At 44.4% G+C, this 19,830-nt stretch overlaps 3 protein-coding genes across 6 annotated transcripts in view; 2 read left to right on the forward strand and 1 right to left on the reverse strand.

Moving 5' to 3' along the window:
- The window catches only part of myo1d (myosin 1D), a 61,871-nt gene extending 56,697 nt beyond the window's left edge, over window positions 1-5,174 (forward strand). Inside the window, exon 22 of one of the 2 annotated variants that reach the window (XM_069517305.1) lies at window positions 1,156-5,174. In XM_069517305.1, the coding sequence (XP_069373406.1) occupies window positions 1,156-1,312 (157 nt within the window). In that variant the 3' untranslated portion in view covers window positions 1,313-5,174. The remainder of the gene's footprint in view (window positions 1-1,155) is intronic. The other variant, XM_069517306.1, reaches the window with a different exon arrangement.
- A 3,637-nt stretch (window positions 5,175-8,811) lies between these two features.
- Window positions 8,812-12,828, reverse strand: cdk5r1b (cyclin dependent kinase 5, regulatory subunit 1b (p35)). 2 transcript variants are annotated; one of them, XM_069517316.1, is made up of 4 exons: window positions 12,664-12,828; window positions 11,881-12,209; window positions 9,566-10,715; window positions 8,812-8,985 (listed from the first exon to the last, which is right to left on the reverse strand). In XM_069517316.1, exons 3-4 carry the CDS (start codon window positions 10,468-10,470, stop codon window positions 8,964-8,966), a joined length of 927 nt encoding a protein of 308 aa, XP_069373417.1. In that variant the 5' UTR covers window positions 10,471-10,715; window positions 11,881-12,209; window positions 12,664-12,828; the 3' UTR covers window positions 8,812-8,963. The 2 variants fall into 2 exon arrangements, 1 of the variants encoding a protein (XP_069373417.1); XR_011239683.1 differs by lacking the exons at window positions 8,812-8,985; window positions 12,664-12,828 and having other exon boundaries at window positions 10,573-10,712; window positions 11,881-12,020.
- Window positions 12,829-12,975: 147 nt separating this feature from the next.
- Window positions 12,976-19,334, forward strand: psmd11b (proteasome 26S subunit, non-ATPase 11b). 2 transcript variants are annotated; one of them, XM_069517315.1, is made up of 13 exons: window positions 12,976-13,135; window positions 14,394-14,495; window positions 14,627-14,823; window positions 15,738-15,795; window positions 15,928-16,122; window positions 16,621-16,765; window positions 16,896-16,960; window positions 17,301-17,359; window positions 17,504-17,629; window positions 17,798-17,833; window positions 17,918-17,969; window positions 18,059-18,201; window positions 18,349-19,334. In XM_069517315.1, the coding sequence occupies exons 1-12, from the start codon at window positions 13,045-13,047 to the stop codon at window positions 18,199-18,201; spliced, it is 1,269 nt and encodes a 422-aa protein (XP_069373416.1). In that variant the 5' UTR covers window positions 12,976-13,044; the 3' UTR covers window positions 18,349-19,334. The 2 variants fall into 2 exon arrangements, with proteins under 2 accessions (XP_069373416.1, XP_019963726.1); XM_020108167.2 differs by having other exon boundaries at window positions 16,896-16,956; window positions 17,297-17,359.
- The last annotated feature ends 496 nt before the right edge of the window (window positions 19,335-19,830 follow it).

A 19,830-nucleotide genomic window follows, 5' to 3' on the forward strand; every position in this document is an offset into this window, starting at 1 on the left:
GTAAACGTGGTGAAAACAAACATGGACGACAGCTGCGATGGAGGTAGATGGAGTAGAGGTTTTAGATCGTCTGTACAAGCAAAACTTGACGGGACGTATCGTAACCGGTCTGAAATGAAACTGTACACGCTCACACGTCTGTGGCCTCCATGTTTTTGAAAGTGTGTCACAGTGGTTCATGACGGGAGCGGCTCAGAGTGGCAGCGGCCATTTGCAGATAGTAGATTTGTTTACAAATGACCCAGGCAGCAGTGATCGGTAACTGTGTCAGAGAGAAAGTGTGTGTGTGTGTGTGTGTGTGTGTGTGTGTGTGTGTGTGTGTGTGTGTGTGTGTGTGTGTGTGTGTGTGTTCTGGCCTCAGTCAGAGAACAGTCATCCTCTCGCTCATCCTCCCGTTTAGATCACGTTACATTTTCCTCTCGCTCGCTCTCTCTCAGTTGGACTCTTTCTCTTCTCACTCTTTGATTCCCGTCATCGATCCTGTTTAAGAGCAAATGAAGCAGAGCAGCCGTTCACCCACAGACGCTCTAACTAGATGTGACGTCCACTAAAAGCCAATCGGCTGCTGTGCTCCGGCCTGGCGACGCCGGATGGATCATTCCATCAACTGCACCCCTGCCTCAGTCCGTCTCTGTTATCCATCTTCATTTTCTTACTCATGCAGCATCATAGTCGTCCACGCTGTCTTCATCCTCTTCGTCATCACGCTTTCTTGTTGTTGTGACTTTTTTTTTACTGGTGAATTCACCTTAAGTACCTTTTTTTTTAATATTATATATTAAAATTACGAGATGTCTCAAGATATTTCTTCCCTTCCGGTGACACTAATGATATTTTCTATCCTGTACAGTCATTTCTCTCTCGCACATATTCATATTGTCATTCATCAACATATTATTCTCCTCGACATGTAATTTTCATGCACAATTTGAGGTGTGAGACTGAGTTGATGATTTATGACCGTGTGTGTGTGATTATGATGCTAAGTATGAGAACCAAGTATGATTTATGGTCTCACACACACACACACAAAGGTCACTAATGGATCCACATTGTTTATTTTAAGCTTGAGAATTAAACGTTGAGATGCTTTTTCCTCTGGATGTTCTTCACCAAATGTCTCCCGTCTTCCCTCTTCCCTGTGTCTCTCCGCAGCGAGAAGAGGAAGCTGCAGGTGAACGTCTCCAGTCCCATCCAGTGCAGCATGAACGGGAGGAAGTGCACCATCATCGTCGAAGCCAAGATCAACCAATCCCAGCCGGACTTCACCAAGAGCCGCTCAGGTTACATCCTGGCTGTTCCTGGCAACTGAGATAAAACAGTGACGGCTGGTTCCAAAGCAGGCCGAGATGATGATGATGATGATGATGATGATGATGATGATTCACGTCTGAGTCACAGTGTGATAGCTGCTCTTTAGGAGCATTGAGCTAATTGAATCCTCAAACTGCAGCCGTGTCAAATTTGACCTGTTTTATAGATTTCTATGCGACGCCGCGATGAAAAGGGAGCATGCGATTATGCAACATGCTAAATCTTATTAGATGAACAGGTTTAAAAATAATAAGCACCGCAGTGTGTTTCACTTTAAAATCCAAATTTAAAATGATTTGCTTTGTGCAATATTGAGTTTATTGTGGATTGATTATTGTGAGTGGAGGTGAGAGGAGATCATGATGCAACTGTTCTGATGTCGCATCAGATCAATAAAAATCCAAAGGTTGAGCAGGGATGAATGATCCCTGCGGCTCCGGATCAGAAGTGAAACCCCAGAAAATTAAATCTGAAGATATGAATGATTCTTAAATATCCGCTTTAATTAATTGAGTTGTGGATTTTATTCTAAGGAATAATAACGTTAATGAACTTAAAGACTTAATGAATGGAACCATAACATCCACTTCCAGTTTGTTAAATGTTTACAATCACACGTGGGGGGGGGACGACTGAGAATCAAATCCCTTGTTAGTTCGTTAGTGACAGGATGTTACACAGGATGTGTTGAGCATATCCGCAACATCGCGTTAATTTAAAATCCTGCATCTTATAATCTTTACTGCGATATCTTTTACAATATAAATGTACTGCATTACGTGTACAACTAATACTGACAAATACTTCAGAAGGACAATATGAAGATTATAACCAAAGCATTTCTTTTTACAACGGGCATTTTCCTTCATAATCTCTAAAGCCTCGTTCCCCTTTCTTCGCAGAGAGAGAGTGTGAGTGTGACCGTGGGAGTGCGCTCACTGTATGTGGGTCGATTAGCTCCTTCAGCTCGGAGACTTGAGAGTCTGGCCGACGTCCTCAATGGTGACGACGGAAGTGAATCAGTCTGCCGTCCTACTTTACTCTCAACGATGAGGAGGACTTTTTGTGTTCATGCTAAACTGCCAGGAGACGTCGTCCTCATGTCCTCTGGTCGCTGAAGTGTCTGCTCACAAACAATATGATCTTTTTTCCAATCAACGTCGTGATCATCCGTGACGTCGGACTTCACACTGATAATATCCACACACTGAGCACGAGGCAGATTTGTGCCATGTTCCGTAATCATATTTCTGCTGCTGCTCCATAACCAAACAAATGATAGTGCATTCTTGATCTTGGTATCAACACACTCTTCACACGGGGTCGTCCGTCAGCTGTTGTGGAGCTGTGGTTTGTTCAAGCTTTTTAAGAACTCCAGAGAAATGTAAACAAAGACGGAGTCCACAGAACCCTGCAGCCACCGCAGCTGTTCACCTGTTTACTCAAAGTCCAGTGGAGCTCGTCTCACTTTGCAGAACCTGAACTGGAGAATCTTGTTGTTGTGGACGAGCTGAACGTCACTTGTGTAGATTGGTCCCGGTCGCTGCACGACAGAGCGCCGGTCACCTGCTCATCCAAACTTTATTCAAAGAGGCCAAACTCAACTCTTCACTTCTTTGAGTCCGTTACAACGTGTGTGTGCCAAGTGTGCAGCTGGTGTTTGTGTATGATTTCAGACAGATTTGTGGAACTAGTAGAAAGATGTTCACACCTGAAAGTGGCTCAGCAGCAACTTTCATCCACATGTAGTTCATAGTCCAGCAGAGGAAGTGTTGATGGGGCGGCTCGTCTGGTTCGTGACCAGAGGATCAAACTCTTTGAGATTGTTTTTCTCAAATTCTGTTTCCCGGCTCAAGAATTAACTTTAAAACCAACAAGTTTTTTTTTTCCATCTACAGTTTTGAACCAACTGGACAAACTACCAGTGAAGCTCATGCAACAGAAGCTCCAGAAGATCACATTAGTCATTTCCTCTTTTTCCAACCTCCTCATTGATGCTTGACGGATCGTTTTCTTCTCTTGATTGAAAGTAAATGTCAGCGATTCTTTCTGGGAGCGACCGCTCTGCGTCCGGCCGAGCTGCAGACTCACACTTCACTTCAGTGGGAGGGGAAACTTGTTGGCGCTCTGATTGCGCCCGAGTGTTGTCAGAGCGATTCGTTTATCTTAATTAGTTTTGCGAGTGGCCGTGTCCCTTTGAAGAAGCAAAACCCCGCTCTACCTCGCAGCTCTGTGACGAGATGTCCTCGTCCTCTTGTTGGATGAAGGCACGCCGACGCAGAACATGGCTGTTTGGGGTAATTGGTGCATCGGATTAAGGAAGTGACATCGGGAGCGTTAATAGACGGTTTTCATTGCGGCTTTGGTGCAGTGGCTGCCTGTGATCAGTGTGTGTGTGTGTGTGGGTGGACGATAACGCTCTCCATATCCTCCTTCATGGTAATCTCCCACAGGGCTCCACTATTCACCGCTCATCATTAGGATGGACTCCGTGTCACTCCTCACTCCAGCGCTTCTCTCTCTTCGCTTTCTCAAAAACGAGGGGGTTGGTGAACAAAGCCTCGCTTGGCCTTCTCTCCTTCTCTACTCCCTCTGCTTTCTTTTTCCTCCCACTCCCTCCCTCCTTTTCCACTTCCCTTCCCCTGTCAGATCGCTTGGCTCCTCGCCCGGCTCGGCCGACTCTACCGTCCTGCAGGGCAGTGAAGGTTTTCCTGTTGTCTTTGTTTTTCTGATATTGTTATTTTTTACTTCAGCCGTCTTGTGCCCGGGGGGGGGGGGCTGATGGAAAAGGAAAATGCACCAGCAACAAGACGAGTCAAACAATAGGAAGATGATGCAGAAACAAAAACCAGGGAAGAAGAATAAGACTAAGACGGATTCATGTGAATATAATGTGGATCTAAAACATTAAAAGACATTTTCTTATTGCAAACAAATCACACGAAACAACTGAAACCAGTTTACTCCCTCTGGAATCTGTAGAATCAGGTATTGAGTGTAAACTCACATTGAATGTTTATTCTACTTCAGGGGTCGAAGGTCACGATGACCTCATACGAATCTGGAAAAGAAAAGTACGCAGACTGAAACTGCACTGGCCGTATTTCTAGTTTCATAAATCGAAGCTGTTTCCTAAAATACCTGGGAACTGTAGTTTTCTAGTTAATGTAACTAAAACAGGACGTAACTGTGCATTTGTGGGGATTCGGGACTTTGTGACGCGTCACCTTGTTTTTAATAGTTTGGAGCTCAGACGCTGACAAACTCAATATTTGGATCAATTTATTGTTAGTTGGGTCTTTTCATGAGTTTTGTTGACAGTAAGAAAAATATAGAAAATCACCAGACTGGTGCTTTAATGTGCTGTGATTTGTTTTTGTAGTTTTCCTCTTATTGATTTTCAGCTTTACCAGAAGTTCAGATATTAATACTCGTGCCACTGTGTTCTTCCCTTCACTGTTTTTCACAGTGAGAGCGTAACGAGCACAATCCTTCAGTTTTCAAGTGTTTTCGTCTCCAAACGTAATTTACTCAAGTTCATGTCGGCCAAAGGGTGAAAAAACAAAATCCCATTTTCCTTTCTATAATTTATTCTGTGGCTTTAAGCGAAATCTGTAAATGTATGTGCACCATTCATTCAGTATGTGCCTAATTTTATGTTAAGTTTATATTATGAATATTTGTGTAATATTTCACTACTTCGTCCCGTAACTATACTGTAATATCCAGACCAAGTCTAAAGGGAACAGTTGTAATATTATTTTTATGCAAATGTATAAATGCAGATCAGGCATTCCACGATGATCCGTAATGAAAAATATTTCATTAATCATTTTATCAATAAATGTATTTGCCTCACAGGTTGAAATCTCGTCTTTGGGTGTTGTTGGTCTTTATAGGGCTGATGTTGTGTTGACTCAAATGTTCCGAGGGGACAGTCGTCCTCTCTAATGTGTGATGTGACGATATCTTGGTGGAAGCTCAACGTTAATCCAACCACTAAACAGCTGTTTCGCTGAGGATGACGTCGAGACGCTTAAAACCTCTGCAGTCGGCATGACAACGTCGCTTCCCACCGCCACTGTGTCATCCCTCAGCGGCTTTGTCAGCAGGGCCTTATAATCCACTGGCTGATGGATGAGTCGTCCCGCTCTCTGCTGCAGCGACTCAGACTGGAGCGACCGACCTGGTGCTTCAGTAAATGTGAATTTATGGGCAGCGAGTGACACAGAAGGAGGGAGCTGACCCAATGTCCCAACCCATGTGGGAGGCTCTCCGTTAATTTGGAGTAACTGATACCACAGGGTTCATGACGGGTGGCGTTGATTGAGATAAGAGGAGATAAGATCTGATACGATGAGGTACAATAAGATAAAGCATGAAAATATGAGGTACGCTAAGATACAAGATGAGATCCGATTGGAAAAAATAATATACGATAACATGATATACGATAAGGTGCAATAAGATAAAAATACAACAAACAATACAAGATATGATACGTTAGGATAAATATAAGTTACGATAAGATAAAATATCATGAGTATTGAAAAGACACTGGCTCGGCAAACCTGCAGTGTGGCTTTGCGTGAACTTGTGAGCCTGCGACATTTCACCTCATTTTTCAAACATCAAATAAACCAGAATGTCACTGAGCTCGTAAATACACCGAGCCCCTAGAATTCAATCTTCACAAAATGGTTCACACTGAAAAAAGGAAAGGGAATAAAAATTCCTGGATCCACCTCCTGAGTTCTTCCCCGACAGATACCACATCCTTCCACCAGGCTTCGTGGAAAAATCCGTTCAGGAGTTGTTGTCTAATCCTTCTAACAAACACATCGTGAGGTCAGAGGAGAAAACTCCACCTGTTAGAAACAAGAATCATCTCTGAGAAAGAATTGACGTCTTGAATCAAAGTCAGAAACCAAAGACTGAAGTTTTAACGACTGGTTCCTTATTTAAAACGTGATGAACGTCGGGAACGCTTCATCACAGTCACTGGAGGAGGATGTTTGTGCAGAGTGACCTACATCTGTAGACTCTCACCCTCGGTTTGATGTTCTGTTGTAAGTTGTCAAGGACATTTATGATGTTTGGATCAATGTTGCAAAGAGGCGGCTAAACAGAGAGCTATGATCCGAGGGTGGAGAGTTTGATTCCCAGTTCAGGGTTGAATCTTTATACTTTTGAATACAACTGTGTGCAACAACTGGATGTTTCCCTGTGGAGATATTTCTGTGTAAATAAAAAAAAAAAAAAGACGAGTGACGACCTTGAACGATCGGTGCATTTTATTTTTCCATCACAGTACAAAAATAAATTAAAATAAGCAGAAACCAACTGAAAAAAAGTTTCAATTACAGCAACGGCTTTTTTGTCTTTTTTCCAAAAAAAAAAAAAGTATTGAAGAGCATCGACACCCCGCCCTCACCCCCACCAACGAAAAATTCAAAGTGGTCGTACCGTGTGGTTGGTGAATGCTCCTTGTCCATAAGAAAACATGTCACACATTCCTCTGTACAAATAAAACGATGCCTCACACACACACACACACACACGCTCAGTCTCACTCACATGCAGTCGTTGAATGTCTCCTTTTGAAGTTTTTAACCACGGTTTCATTTGTTATCTACAAAGTACGCAACAAGATACAGAAAAGAATTTGACAGAAATCTTTTAACTATCACTTGAGTCTTTTTTTTCACGTTTTATCAGCTTTTTGAAAGTTTTTTCTCAAACAACTACTCGATGACGCGGGACTGAATGGCACATCTCCAGCGAGTCAGGGACAGAGAGTGGACAGAGAGGAAAGGACTCAGGGCCTCGGTGTGAGACCCTTGGTCCCGATGCCCTGCTTCTCTTCTGCCAGAGGGAAACCCCGTCCAGAGTGTCCCTCTCTTGTGCCGGTACAAACACTCCACACGGTTCCGCAGCAGAGGAGACAACAGGTTGTGACCATCAGAGCTGATTCACAGCAGCAGCAGCAGAGACCTTTCATTCTCCAGGAGCAATTTCAAAATACACCCTCTGTTGGCACCACCAGTCCATTTTTGCATTTTAAGATGGATTTTCAAAACACTACCAAAGGAATTAAGTTTACTTATTCTCTATATATGTTAAGATAAGATGTGGAAAGCAGTAAATGTTGTTTCTCTCGTGTTTCTGGGGGTAAATACTGAAGCTTCTCCGGTGAGTGCGGACACAGCGAGGAGCAGCAGGATCTTCTCTCCTGTTCCAATAAAGTGTCTCACTTGTTCTGCATGCTTTGTGTTTGGGTTGCCATGGTGTTGCCATCGCACACGGCAGCGTGCATTTCCTAACTCTCTGATCAAAAATGTGATTTTTGCAGATTTTTGACAAGGTTGCCTGAAGACCAATGTTTGCGATGCTGATGGATTCTCCTCACGATGAGCTGTGCTCCTCTGCACTGACCGTGAACAGCTGATTCCCCTGTGTGTGCTCCCCCCCCCCCGAGATATGTGTTGGCAAAAAAAAAGGTGTTTCCATCTGGAGCAAAAGGTCAGCGTCGTGTTTACGGTCAAGGTGTCCTTTGGTGATGGTCAGATTTGACATTGGTTTTGATCTAAGAGCTTTTCTAATTAGATACTCACGTTTAAGACCCCTGTGACATTCATTTGCATAAACCAGATCAATCTTCATTCCCACCAAAGAGAAGCACACTGTCCACACCAGCGACTCCCCCGTCCCTCCCAAAGTCTCTCGTCGTGATCTTTCTATTACACTAAATGTTCCTAAATAATAAATACGTAAATGGCAATAAATTAGGTGTCAGTCAGTAGATACTCGAAAATCCATCCCACCATCCAACTGCTCGATGTCCACAGTATCTCAGAGCGCTCTCAGGCCTGCGGGATTCTCCTCGAAGGTATGGCACTGTTTTAACATTTTCTTTGCTGAATCATAAGCACAAAATCAAACATCATTCCAAAGTGGTTGCAACACAACCTATCGACAAAAGTACAAAAAGAATTTCCCTGGTAAACAAGTTACCTATTTTAGCAAGCAGAGCTAAATAAACTAGTGTCACTTTGTTCACAGCATTCTCTAATGCAGATGCAGTTGGTTTATGAATCTAGTAAAAACAAAGAAAGTAATAATTGCTCCTGCTCTCTCGGAAACTCTGTAAAATTGCATGGCATACGTGCAAAACATTACAATTCTAAGTTAAAAAAAAGAAACGAAAATGAAATAAAACTTCCAGAAAAGCAATAAATAAGCCTCCATCGGTGTGAGCCTCTGGGGAGTAAAACATCCAGTAACTTGTTTGTATTTTTTTCTAGATGAAAATAAAGTAAGTCTTTCTGAACACACACAGTATGGCCGCACGTCATCGGCCACACGTCTTCAGATTGTTGTCTTTTTTATCAAAAGTCCCACAATGCAACGTTTGATTATTGTCCATCCTGTGAAACATCCTGCTGCAGAGCCACAAACACGAATATGGATCCAGCATCGATGGTCCCTGCTGTTCTTTCCCTCGGTGGCCAGATATGCATTGCAGCACAAAGTGTCCATCGTATCCGCGTGAGTGTTGGGGACGTGGGTGTCGGCGTTCCAAAAAGGTTTTAACCAGGGTTTTGCAGCCGGGGGATGCCGGGTCATCCGTGATGCGTGGAGAGAGTCAGTCAGGCGATGGCCCTCACCCTCCTGCAGTAGGCAGTGCACATCACAACAGTCAGAAGCTCACTGGTCGGCTGCTGCCTCAGTCCTGTCCACATTCAATGCTGTAGATGTTTGCTTCCCTTTCTAATGTTCTTTTTTTTTGTCTTTTTGCCTGAATTGTTTTTTAAGATTTTCAGTATTTCATATAGATATATATCTGTACATTAGCAAAGGATTTACTCAAGTCTGGCATTTTCTCTTCTTTATATATCATTGCCAAAAAAAGCTTTCATTCACGGGGTTTACAGAAAATCCATCCTTGGCTCATTTGAAAATAGAATTTGTCCTCGACAATTACAGACACGCTTCACTTTTTTAACGTTAAATAACCATTGCAGCTGTTTCCCCTCAAACACAAACATGTGAAATAAACAAGTCAAAGTCTTATTTCATACAAAGTCAAAATATTTTCCAGATTCGTTTCGTTCCCGCTGCAGTTTTTTGACAATAATAAATAAATAGAATCACAAATGATCTTTTAAACTCGTCAGAATGCCAGACTGGAATAGGCCCCACCTCACCGGAACCCTCCAACCCCCCCACCCACCCCCCAGCATCCCCTCACCGGTCCAGGCCGATGAGCAGGCGGCTCCTCTCCTCCTCTTTCTGGCTCTCGTTCTTCAGGTCGGCGAACACCTGAGTGAAGTAGTGTGGGTCAGAGTTGATTTGGAGCATCTTTGCGCTCATCAGGTTGATGATGGAGAGGCAGCGGTCCCAGAAGGTCTCCTTGGAGCTCTCCACCAAGAAGGGCTTGAGAGGGTAGGAGATCTCGTTGCCCATGTAGGAGTAAGACAGGTAGAGGCAGGTGAGCAGCACGGCCTGCAGCTCGTGCTCCGTGGCCACCTCGGAGGAGACCACGTCGCGGCACAGCATGTAGACAAAGACCACGTTGGCCGGGGTGATGAAGCCCTGGTCCTGCCAGCCCTGGAGCAGCAGGGAACGGTCCACGCTGCGCAACCACAGCACTGGGTCAGTGGGTGACAGGTGCTTCAGCCGGTAACAACGCCGGCACAGAAACTCCCCAAGACAGCGCAGCAGCTCGCTGGTGGAGGCCTGGACAATCACCCTCTTTGGGGTCCCGGGGGCCACATTGGAGTTGGTCAGTGGGGCCTTCTTCACGGACGATACTGTGTTGTTGGAGTTCTTGGTGAGTGCTGGAGTGCTCTGATCCTGGGCGAAGGTGGACAGGTTTGCACAGGACTGAGACTTCTTCAGGTTTTCATTGTTCAGTTGGGTGACATTGTTCTGGTAGGTGCCGTTCGGCTGCACCTTCTTGGAGCCTTTCTTCTTGGCCGACACTGCTACGATCCGCTTCCAGGGGAGCACGTTGATGAGCGAGTGGCGCTTCAGGTTCTTGTCTTTGGCATTCTTGCTGTTCTGGACCGCCGTGTAGTGACCCACGGTGGCCGACCCATCCTCGAAGAGAGCCGCCTTTCGGTAGCTTGGTGACAAAGACAGCACGGTTCCCATGGTGACTGCGGGGTGGCGTCCAGGGGCTTTAGCCGCTCTGGGTCAGAAGAGCGTCTGCCAGGGGAGATGCTGAGGGTCTCAGAGCTTCTAAGAGTTGGGGGTCCCGGGCTACAGGCTGCCGCTGGGCATCTAAAACCTTCAGGGAGATGTCCTATAAACTGCTCTCCGAGGGGATAACGATCACCTCCACAGAAACTGTCTCTGCTGCGTTTCACCTCTTTGTCTGGGACTCCAGATGGCCACTGCTGGAAACAGAAGAGATCAATAATCAGAAAATAATTGGTTGAGGGTCGATGTGTTTTAAATTACACAGGAGTACCACAAAAATGTTCTTGATCTGATATAAGGTCTGTCATTATTCAGCCTTCATCAGATAATACCAGGTCTGTAATGTTCTCATGAACTGAGTGGTTTATCTGACAGTACCTCAGGCTTATTAGCAGCATTGATTTGACTCAGTAAGTGGTGGAATGGATCAGCCCACTGCCTGGCTCATGGGCTACTAATGAATTCAAACAGTATAGATTCCCTCTGCAAATATTTTAAGCCGCTTATCATCCTCACTGTGGAAACATGTCAGGTTTTATTCATCTGCAGTGAAGAGCACATGGAAAAACATCATAATACAGTGATGGTGCGTCGTGCATCAGCTATTCAGAGGATCTCTGCTCCACACTCGATGGCAGGTGGATCCTATATGATGAATCCATGAACATTTAATAAGCAGAGATTCATATTTTATGGGCAATGGCCGATGAGTCGCACTGAACCATGCGCCACAGCTTCGCACTAAAATGGAAGACCGAAACGTAAACAGCATCAGAACGAGGTGAAGGTCGTGCTGGGTGTTTTTAACACTCGGACGTTTTAAAGCACAGAGCCAAGGTCGTTTCATTCACCTCCGTTTAAACCAGAAAAACAACGAGATAACGTGTTTTTTATTTTATTTGTCTTTGCTCGACGGGTTTTCTTCCTCGCTGCAGTGAAACGCAGCGGATGCATCGACTTTGCGCAGCATCCAATCTGCTCCGTCCTTCATTCCATCACCACGTTATCAGTGTGGTGATGAGCTGCTCAGATTGTGGAGGAAAGTCCTGCAGGTTTGTTTGAATGTGACATCACCGGAGCAACATTCGGGTTTTTTTGTTTCGGGGAAGAGGAGCTGAGAACATCGGGTGCTCTCCGTGGTGCTGAAACTGAGCGTCATGCGTCGAAAATGAAAATGTTGACGGTCATAGGCGGTGGCTTAGAGAAGAAGAACCCCTCAGCTCTCCCTCGTATCCGGTTAAATCATCATAATACAACAAGGGACTGGGTTGATTCAGCTCCACACCTCAATTCATTTCGATTTAAAGCCAGATTTCCTCCCCATGAATCCACGAACGTGTCCCAGAATTAAAGCAAACTTACCAGATCTCCAGCCCGGCGCGATGTTTCTCTTTGTGGTTAAAACACAAAAACCATGTCGGAGAAATTAAAAGCAACAAAGGTGAGTAATCCGAGTCGAGGCAGAAATCAAAAAAGGAAAAGCCGGCGATGGATGAGCACGCCTGGTGCAGGCGGTGCGCAGACGATGGAGGCAGTTGTGGAATGGATGCAGGGATGTGGATGTGCTCCTGGTCCTCCTGGCCGTGAGATGCGGATGCTGCGAAGGGCTGATGTTGTGGATGGAGCCACAGACTGACGCAAAGGCGGTGGTGGGGCGCCGCTGTGCGCTTTCTGCTGGGAAACTACTCCGCCTATAGACACACAACCAGCAGCAGATCATGTGAACTGAACCCAGTGAACCCACTGCATGATTCTCTTCATGGCACCAACCTCACGTAATCACCTGAGTGAGTTGGCAGCCTTGGATTTCTATAACCATTCAGTCCCATATGGCACATTTGCATTACATCACTGACCTGTATTTAAACCATCAATTAGGCTTTTACCATAATCTCAACCAGTTTAAAACATCCACACAGTATAAACTCCAATATGACGTTTGTCTAATCTATAATTTTACTATTTGTGCTATAGCTATTCTTGTTTTGTGCAAATATGATGTATGGGATTTCTCCTGTTGTCCAAAAAAAACAATCTTGAAGACCTGACCCGTGTTTTCTCCTATAAGCTGTATGCCTCAGTTGAATAACATACATTAGTAATATATTGGACAGTTAATAAGAAATAACCTTTTTGGTCACATACCAAATCACCTGTTGTGTGTGTTGGCCTGGAGTTTTCTGGTTAGATGCCAATTCTGGATTTGTTCTCTAGAAACAAACAAAGGTTCAAAGTGAACACAATTTCCTGCATGTGAATTAATGACGTGAATGATTTTCTGAACACAGACTCAGGATTTAAAAAAAAAAACCCTTTGATTAAATCAAAGTGTCTTTGAACCTTGTTAAACAAACACAATGTTTTATTGTTATTACAATAATAATAATAATAATAATTATTATTATAGGATACAATAATAAACAACTCCCACAATCCCTGAGACGCTGTCGTGCTCTGACGTCACAGACGCAAAGAAACGTAGTGCACGCTGGTAGTTTTCACTCGGGCAGCATTTGAATAAGGAAGATGGCGGCTGCAGCAGTGGTCGAGTTCCAGAGAGCCCAGTCCCTCGTCAGCACGGACCGCGACGCCTCCATCGACATCCTCCACTCCATAGGTGGGTGCCCGGCGGCCCGCGGCGAGGAGCGCGTCGTCCACCACCTCGCCGCGGGGATCTCGTCTCCGCCCGGCCCCGGGGGTTCAGCCCGCTAGCTAGCGGCGGCGTGTAGCCGGAGCCGGTGCTGACTCACTGCTGAGCGCTGGGGCAGCGGCGGATGCTAGTGCATGTTAGCCGGCTAGCCCGTTAGCCCGCGTGCTAACTCCAGGCCCTGGGCGTATTAAACGTGAACTCCGGCTGACGGCGATGTCGTGTGTCGGGGGTTTGTGTCGTCGAGGTCGAGTCGTGTCCGCGACACTCGGGTTTCGAGCTAACTCCAGTTAGCTTCCATTAAAAACCCCGTCTCTTTAGCGCGATTGCGGCTAACGTCGTTAGCTTGTTGTCAGAAGCTTCCATCCTGTGTTGTCAGCACAGTGAAGAGGAGGGTTGTTGGTGGACGACCTGTGTTTCCTTCCTCTGTGTGTTGTTGTTGTTGTTGTTGTGTGAACAATGATCATTGTGAGTCAAACTGTGATTGTGTGAACTCTTTACCAACAGACGTTAAACTGCCTTGTCACAAAAGCTCATCAGCTGTCAGCGCCGCTGAGGTCCGGACGTGTTTGTGTCTCTCAGGTGGAATCGTATGTTTATCAGGATTTATCAGTTAATTCTTTGTCCTGACAATGTTGTCAATTATCAAACTTTGTCCAGCGGCTCTCTGCTCTCAGCTCTGAGCTACTTCTCTCCCTGAAGATCTCATGTTTTGGTTTTTTTTGACTCATTTGGACAAAAATGGCGACCACTTTAGTGCTGGGGAAGATTTCAAGGACGTTCTTTGACATGTTTTGGATTTATCCTCAATGATGATGATAATTCTCAGGTGCAGATACGATGCGTAGAACGATGCGATGTCAATAAGTAGAACTGAAACTTCTGCCAAGACCCGATAGTTTCCTTCTGTTCAATGAAGCAACACCAGGTCATGCACTGGTGAATATCAGCTCCCAGATCAGTTCAAGAGCCACGAGTTACTCTCTGAGATAACAAGGAAATGTTTAACATTCAATCTGACAGTGTTGCAGGAAGTGGCCAGACAAATCCTAGATCCGCCAAAATGAAGTCAGTTTTTCCCTGAACTATGACTCATCCCTCCACCTGGTTTCGTGGTTTATGAGGTGGTGAAAACTTGTCTGAGTGTATAGACGAGCTCGCTTTGGTTCTTGAAAGTTCACATGTTGGGATTTAAAAGAACCAACTGATTGTTTCCTTTCTTTTTCAGTGAGGAGAGATGTTCAAGAGAACGATGAGGAAGCTGTCAGGGTCAAAGAACAGAGCATCCTTGAGCTGGGGACGCTCCTGGCCAAGACGGGACAGGCTGCAGGTAATGATACAACTCACCCACTCACTCACACAGGCTTTTCTTCCATGCACACTTCTTCTGCAGCCAAGTCTAAAGATAATTCAACAGAATCGATTCCAACTCTGCGGTGTTGTTTCATTCTATTTCTCCAGAACTGGGGGGTCTGCTGAAATTTGTGAGGCCCTTCCTGATTTCCATCAGCAAGGCCAAAGCGGCCCGGCTGGTCCGCTCCCTGCTGGACCTGTTTCTGGACATGGAGGCAGCGACGGGGCAAGAGGTGGAGCTGTGTCTTGAATGCATCGACTGGGCCAAGGCCGAGAAGAGGACCTTCCTACGACAGGCTCTGGAGGTGAGGAGCTTTTTTTTGCTTTCACAATGGCATTAAATGCGCAAACCAACTAAATGTAAAATGATCCCAACCGTATATAGTGCTCCCTGGAAATGCTGCACTGTCAGCATGCCTCGCTGCCAGAGCTCATTTTCCCGCTGGCTGTCGTCATCCTTCACCCAGAAACAGCCCATGTGCTGGATAACATTTCATATACATGGATCATAAGACCTTCAGGTGTGAGAACTTAGATGTGCTAATAAGGAGTTTGATGACTTTGTGATGGAGCCTCCGCTGTGGTATTAACATGTGTGTATTTGCAGTGAGATTTTCCACACATGGATTTCTGGTAAGGCAGAAATATAAATATTACATGTTTAGTTTGAACAGGTTCTATGTTGTCCATGTGTCATTGATGGAATCTGCCACTGACGTCTGATGGATGTCTCCTCCCACCTCACCTCAGTTAGCGCTGACACAACATTTATGTTGAAATGATAGTGACAACAAAAGCAATATCCCCAAATACAGCCGCTGTGTGAAGGATCAAGTTTAACATCTGACTCATGGAGTTGGAGACGCTGTGATTTCAGTCAGATTGTTGCGCAGTCACTAGATATGAATCACCACTAGTGTTTGTGTGGGTGCGACCAAATGAATAAACTTGAAGAAATCAATTTGTTGTTGCTAATTTAAAGTTTGTCTGAGGAAAGATTTTCAAAAGAATCCCTGACAAACAAATGTAATCAAGAATTTGTTAATATTAACACATATTTGTTCCATCTCTGTATTTAGGTGTAAAATGTGTTGGATGAATTAAAAGCTGTGTCATAGGGCTGCCAGGAAAATACCCTCAGGATCAATAACCACAATTCTTTGTTAAACAAACTGTCCTGGTCGCTTCGCTTCTCTAACAGCTTTCTCTCTTCTTTTAGACTCGGCTCATCTCACTCTATTTTGACACCAAAAGATACCAGGAGGCCTTGGCGCTTGGTGAGTTCTTAGAAACAGGACTTTCTCATAGTAAACATTTGTAGGCAGGCGTTGTTATTGGCTCTGACGCACTGTATTTAACAAACACGCCACGCCAGCTGTTTATTAAGTGTTTTTCTTGCTCTGCCTCAGGTACCCAGTTGCTCCAGGAGCTGAAAAAGATGGATGACAAAGCTCTCCTGGTTGAGGTTCAGCTGCTCGAAAGCAAGACGTACCACGCGCTCAGTAACTTGCCGAAGGCCCGTGCCGCCCTCACCTCAGCCAGGACCACCGCCAACGCCATTTATTGTCCCCCGAAGCTCCAGGCAGCGCTGGACATGCAGTCAGGTCAGACGTGTTTGCTGTTCTCACCTCCAATGTTTACCTGGGCTGAAGTGACAGTTTTAACCATCAGAGTTCCCTCATGTCAGTTCCTTGATACTTCCACTGGATGGCGCTACACAAGCCTGAACTCAGTGTGCAGAATTACATTTCTATCATCTCGTGGTTATTACACATTAGATGCTTTTCAATTCACCATTTCTTTAATTTTAAGAAGCATGACAGTGCTGATTTACAAACGGAGGAGTTTTTAAAACGATCAATCAAAAATAATGTTGTTACACCCTAAAGGATTCTAGAATGATTTCATAACGTCAACAAAACATCCATGAAGCATCTCATTCTTTACAGAAGTTTGTAAAACGTTAAGTGCAAAGTGAACAAAAGGTTTTAATTTAAATTCAAATCGCACACAGTCTCTTAGTTTCTGTTGAATTGAAATCTCTGGCTCACTGACTTGTGGCTGTCGATGATAACGATCGTTCTGTGTTTTCTCTTTCGCAGGAATCATCCACGCGGCGGAGGAGAAGGACTGGAAGACGGCCTACTCCTACTTCTTTGAGGCCTTTGAGGGCTACGACTCCATCGACAGCCCCAGAGCCATCACAGCGCTCAAATACATGCTGCTGTGCAAAATTGTACTTAACTTGTGAGTAGTGCTTAATGTGCAAAGTATAATGGTTTAATTTTCCAACCACGGTTATATTCAGATGGTCACTTTGAATCATAGCTGGTGATGTACATATATTTGATTGTTCATTTGTCTTTCTTTCCTCCAGACCAGAGGAGGTTCAGTCCCTGATCAGTGGTAAACTGGGCCTGCGACACGCCGGCCGACAGGCAAGTAACAGATTGGACCGTGTGTAATATTACAGAGTATGAATTAAGGTGAAATGTATTAATATATATTAATGTAATTAATCCCACTGTTTATCTATATGAAATCTAAGCTGTGTTTGGAGAGCAGGACAGCTCTTGCTTTAGAAAACTTTAGAAACAGATTCTGCGTGTGAATGAACAGGATCTGTAGTTGAGGCACAAGATTCTGGAGCCTGGAAGCTTCTGGTTTCCATTTCTAGTTTTTCCATCGTGTGTGAGCAGATTTCTTTGGCTGCAGGGAAACAGAACGTGTGCAGAGCAAAAGAGGCTTTAATTGTCTTTATTCTCTTTATCTGTTCAGACAGATGCTCTGAAATGTGTTGCCCAAGCCAGTAAGAACAGATCATTAGCAGACTTTGAAAAGGTAAGAATCTTCTCTGCTTTTACTCACATGAACTTTACCGTTGTTATAAATTTGATTTCCAGTATTCTATGTATCATAATGTAGTTTTCGTAGTACTCTGCGTCACTGTTACAGTATCTGAAGTCAGAGTTTTGTGTCTTTCAGGCCCTAACAGAGTATAAAGCAGAACTGAGGGACGACCCAATCATCAACACTCACCTGGCCACACTGTACGACAACCTGCTGGAACAAAACCTCATCCGAGTCATTGAGCCCTTCTCCAGAGTACAGGTGAGGAAGTGGGGAGAAAAGATCCCATTCAAAATGTAAATGACCTGTTTCCACTTCAAGTCGGACGGTCTGTAGTTTCCCTCGTGATCCAGCAGAGAGCGCTCTCTATCAGCGTGAACTGTTTGTTTTTAAGACCTTTATTTGATTCACCTCTCCGTCTGTTTTCAGATAGAACACATATCAGGTCTAATCAAACTGTCAAAGGTGAGTGTCTTTGCATCCCGAGGATTGAAATTGTCCCCTGTGTCTTTTAAAATGTGAGTTTTATAATGAATCTTGTCTCTGCAGGGGGATGTTGAGAGGAAATTATCACAGATGATTCTGGACAAAAAGTTTCACGGTAATTGTAATAATCAGATATCAGATATGTGCACGACAACAGGCAGCACGTGAAACTTATTGAATTTATATTTTATGACCCTGATGCAGGAATCCTCGACCAAGGCGAAGGCGTCTTGATCATATTCGAGGAGCCCCCGGTGGACAAAACGTACGAAGCAGCTTTGGAAACAATTCAGAACATGAGCAAAGTCGTGGATTCACTTTACAACAAAGCCAAGAAGCTGACATAGGTAAAGAGATTTTATTTACGAATGTGAGTTTTAAAACTAGCAGAGTCTTTCACCATCGAAGCTCATAAAGTCACGGTGAATTGTCTCTCGGGTAAGAACAGTGGATGTGTGGCGTCTTGTGTAACAGGTTTCTTTGTGTGTCCTCAGAGTCTCACCAGTGCGATGGAGGAACTGTGTGTGTTTGACCAGAGTGTGTGACGTTTTAAGAAGGGGACACGGGAGAGCAGCAAAAAGTTCCACAACCTGCAACGAACAGGATTTCCCCCATCAAACTCCCCCTCCTCCCCCCCTCAACGGACAATTTAATCACTTCTCTTCTTTGTCGTTTTTTTTTTCCTCCTCCTCCTCCTCCTCTTTGATCTCTTCAGGATTCTGTAAAACACTCAGCGGCCAAATCAAGGCCATCAGGGAATATTGTACAACCACAATAAAAAAAGATTTAAAAGGTTTAAGAATACATATATGTTTATATCTGCTATAAGGTCGGGCTCATCACGCCCCTCAGCTGACTCCACTGCAACATTGACCTCTGTGGCCTCACACTCTGCTACCAACCAGTGTCAGTAGACGACGAGGCTTTCTCCTCCTCATCTTTCAGAAGCACACGGTTCAGTTTTTGGAAGGTCGGGATTCTCCTTTGGATGCGGAGCTTTGGTCCGAGAGCGCCCTCCAGCTTGTGTATCTTTCCCCTCATCATATCAATGCCAACAGTTATGTCCCCGCTGTATTTCAGATCTGTATTAAACTCACTTTATTTGTTTTTTTGGTTTTTGTGTTTTGTTTTGTTTGTTTTTTTTTCCAAGAGAAAATCAGATGGTTGCCACATGTCTGCCCCTCCTGCTTGTGTACGTTTCTAAAAAAAACAGACGAGATGCCACTACACCAATCGTGCCACTTCCCCCGGCGCTTCTGTTTGCCTCAGTGTTTGGGTGCATTATGAGATGGGAGGGCAGAGGTGGAGTTTGCCTCTGAGTGTCTGTGAGTTTTCCCTGAGTGAGTAATTCTCCATTGTTAGTTATTAGCACTAGTGTGGTATGCTAGTAACCAAACAATTTGTATGGTTTTGATTTTTCTTTTGGGTTTTTTTTTTCTCTTATAAAGACATTTTCAAAAATAAATATTTTGTATTTTAAGGATTTTTGTCTTGTCTCTTGCAAAAAAAAAAAAAAAAAATTGCTGATGACCCAGGAAATGTACACAACAGTCAGGTGGAGTTGTTCTCCAGGGGGATGTAGAAGGGAATGTTTCCAGCAGTTTGAAACAACTTTTAATATTAGCTCCCCTTTTATTTGTTACGAGTTCTGAAAAAGCGACATCACATCAAAGGGCATTAAATCGATTTAACTGACGGCTTTGGATGTTTTTATTTTATTCAGTTGGGAAAATGCAACAGAAATTGAATCCGTGATGTTCTGGCTTCATTTCTGCATGTTGGGACAAAGTGGATGTGCGTCGTCCATCTTTATTTACTGTCTATAACTGTGATGATGAGGTCTTTTACTATATATCTTGGTTTATTACACTGACACTCAGGATGTTTCAGTTCTTAGAAAACCTTTTGGATGCAGGTACTTCAGCTCCACATCCACTCACCACCAGCTTCACGATTCTAATCATCGTAAACAGATG

This window comes from Paralichthys olivaceus, chromosome 21 (assembly GCF_024713975.1).
Source record: "Paralichthys olivaceus isolate ysfri-2021 chromosome 21, ASM2471397v2, whole genome shotgun sequence".
Classification (NCBI taxonomy): domain Eukaryota; kingdom Metazoa; phylum Chordata; class Actinopteri; order Pleuronectiformes; family Paralichthyidae; genus Paralichthys; species Paralichthys olivaceus.

Bases quoted from the DNA above. Each gene is read 5' to 3' on its own strand.
- cdk5r1b (XM_069517316.1), bottom strand. From the start codon at position 10,470: ATGGGAACCGTGCTGTCTTTGTCACCAAGCTACCGAAAGGCGGCTCTC. The intron at 8,986-9,565 runs GTGAGGGGATGC...TGCCTACTGCAG, and splicing joins CTGCTCATCGGCCTGGACCG to GAGGGTGAGGGCCATCGCCT.
- psmd11b (XM_069517315.1), top strand. From the start codon at position 13,045: ATGGCGGCTGCAGCAGTGGTCGAGTTCCAGAGAGCCCAGTCCCTCGTC. The intron at 16,766-16,895 runs GTGAGTAGTGCT...TCTTTCCTCCAG, and splicing joins TGCAAAATTGTACTTAACTT to ACCAGAGGAGGTTCAGTCCC. The intron at 17,970-18,058 runs GTAATTGTAATA...ACCCTGATGCAG, and splicing joins TCTGGACAAAAAGTTTCACG to GAATCCTCGACCAAGGCGAA.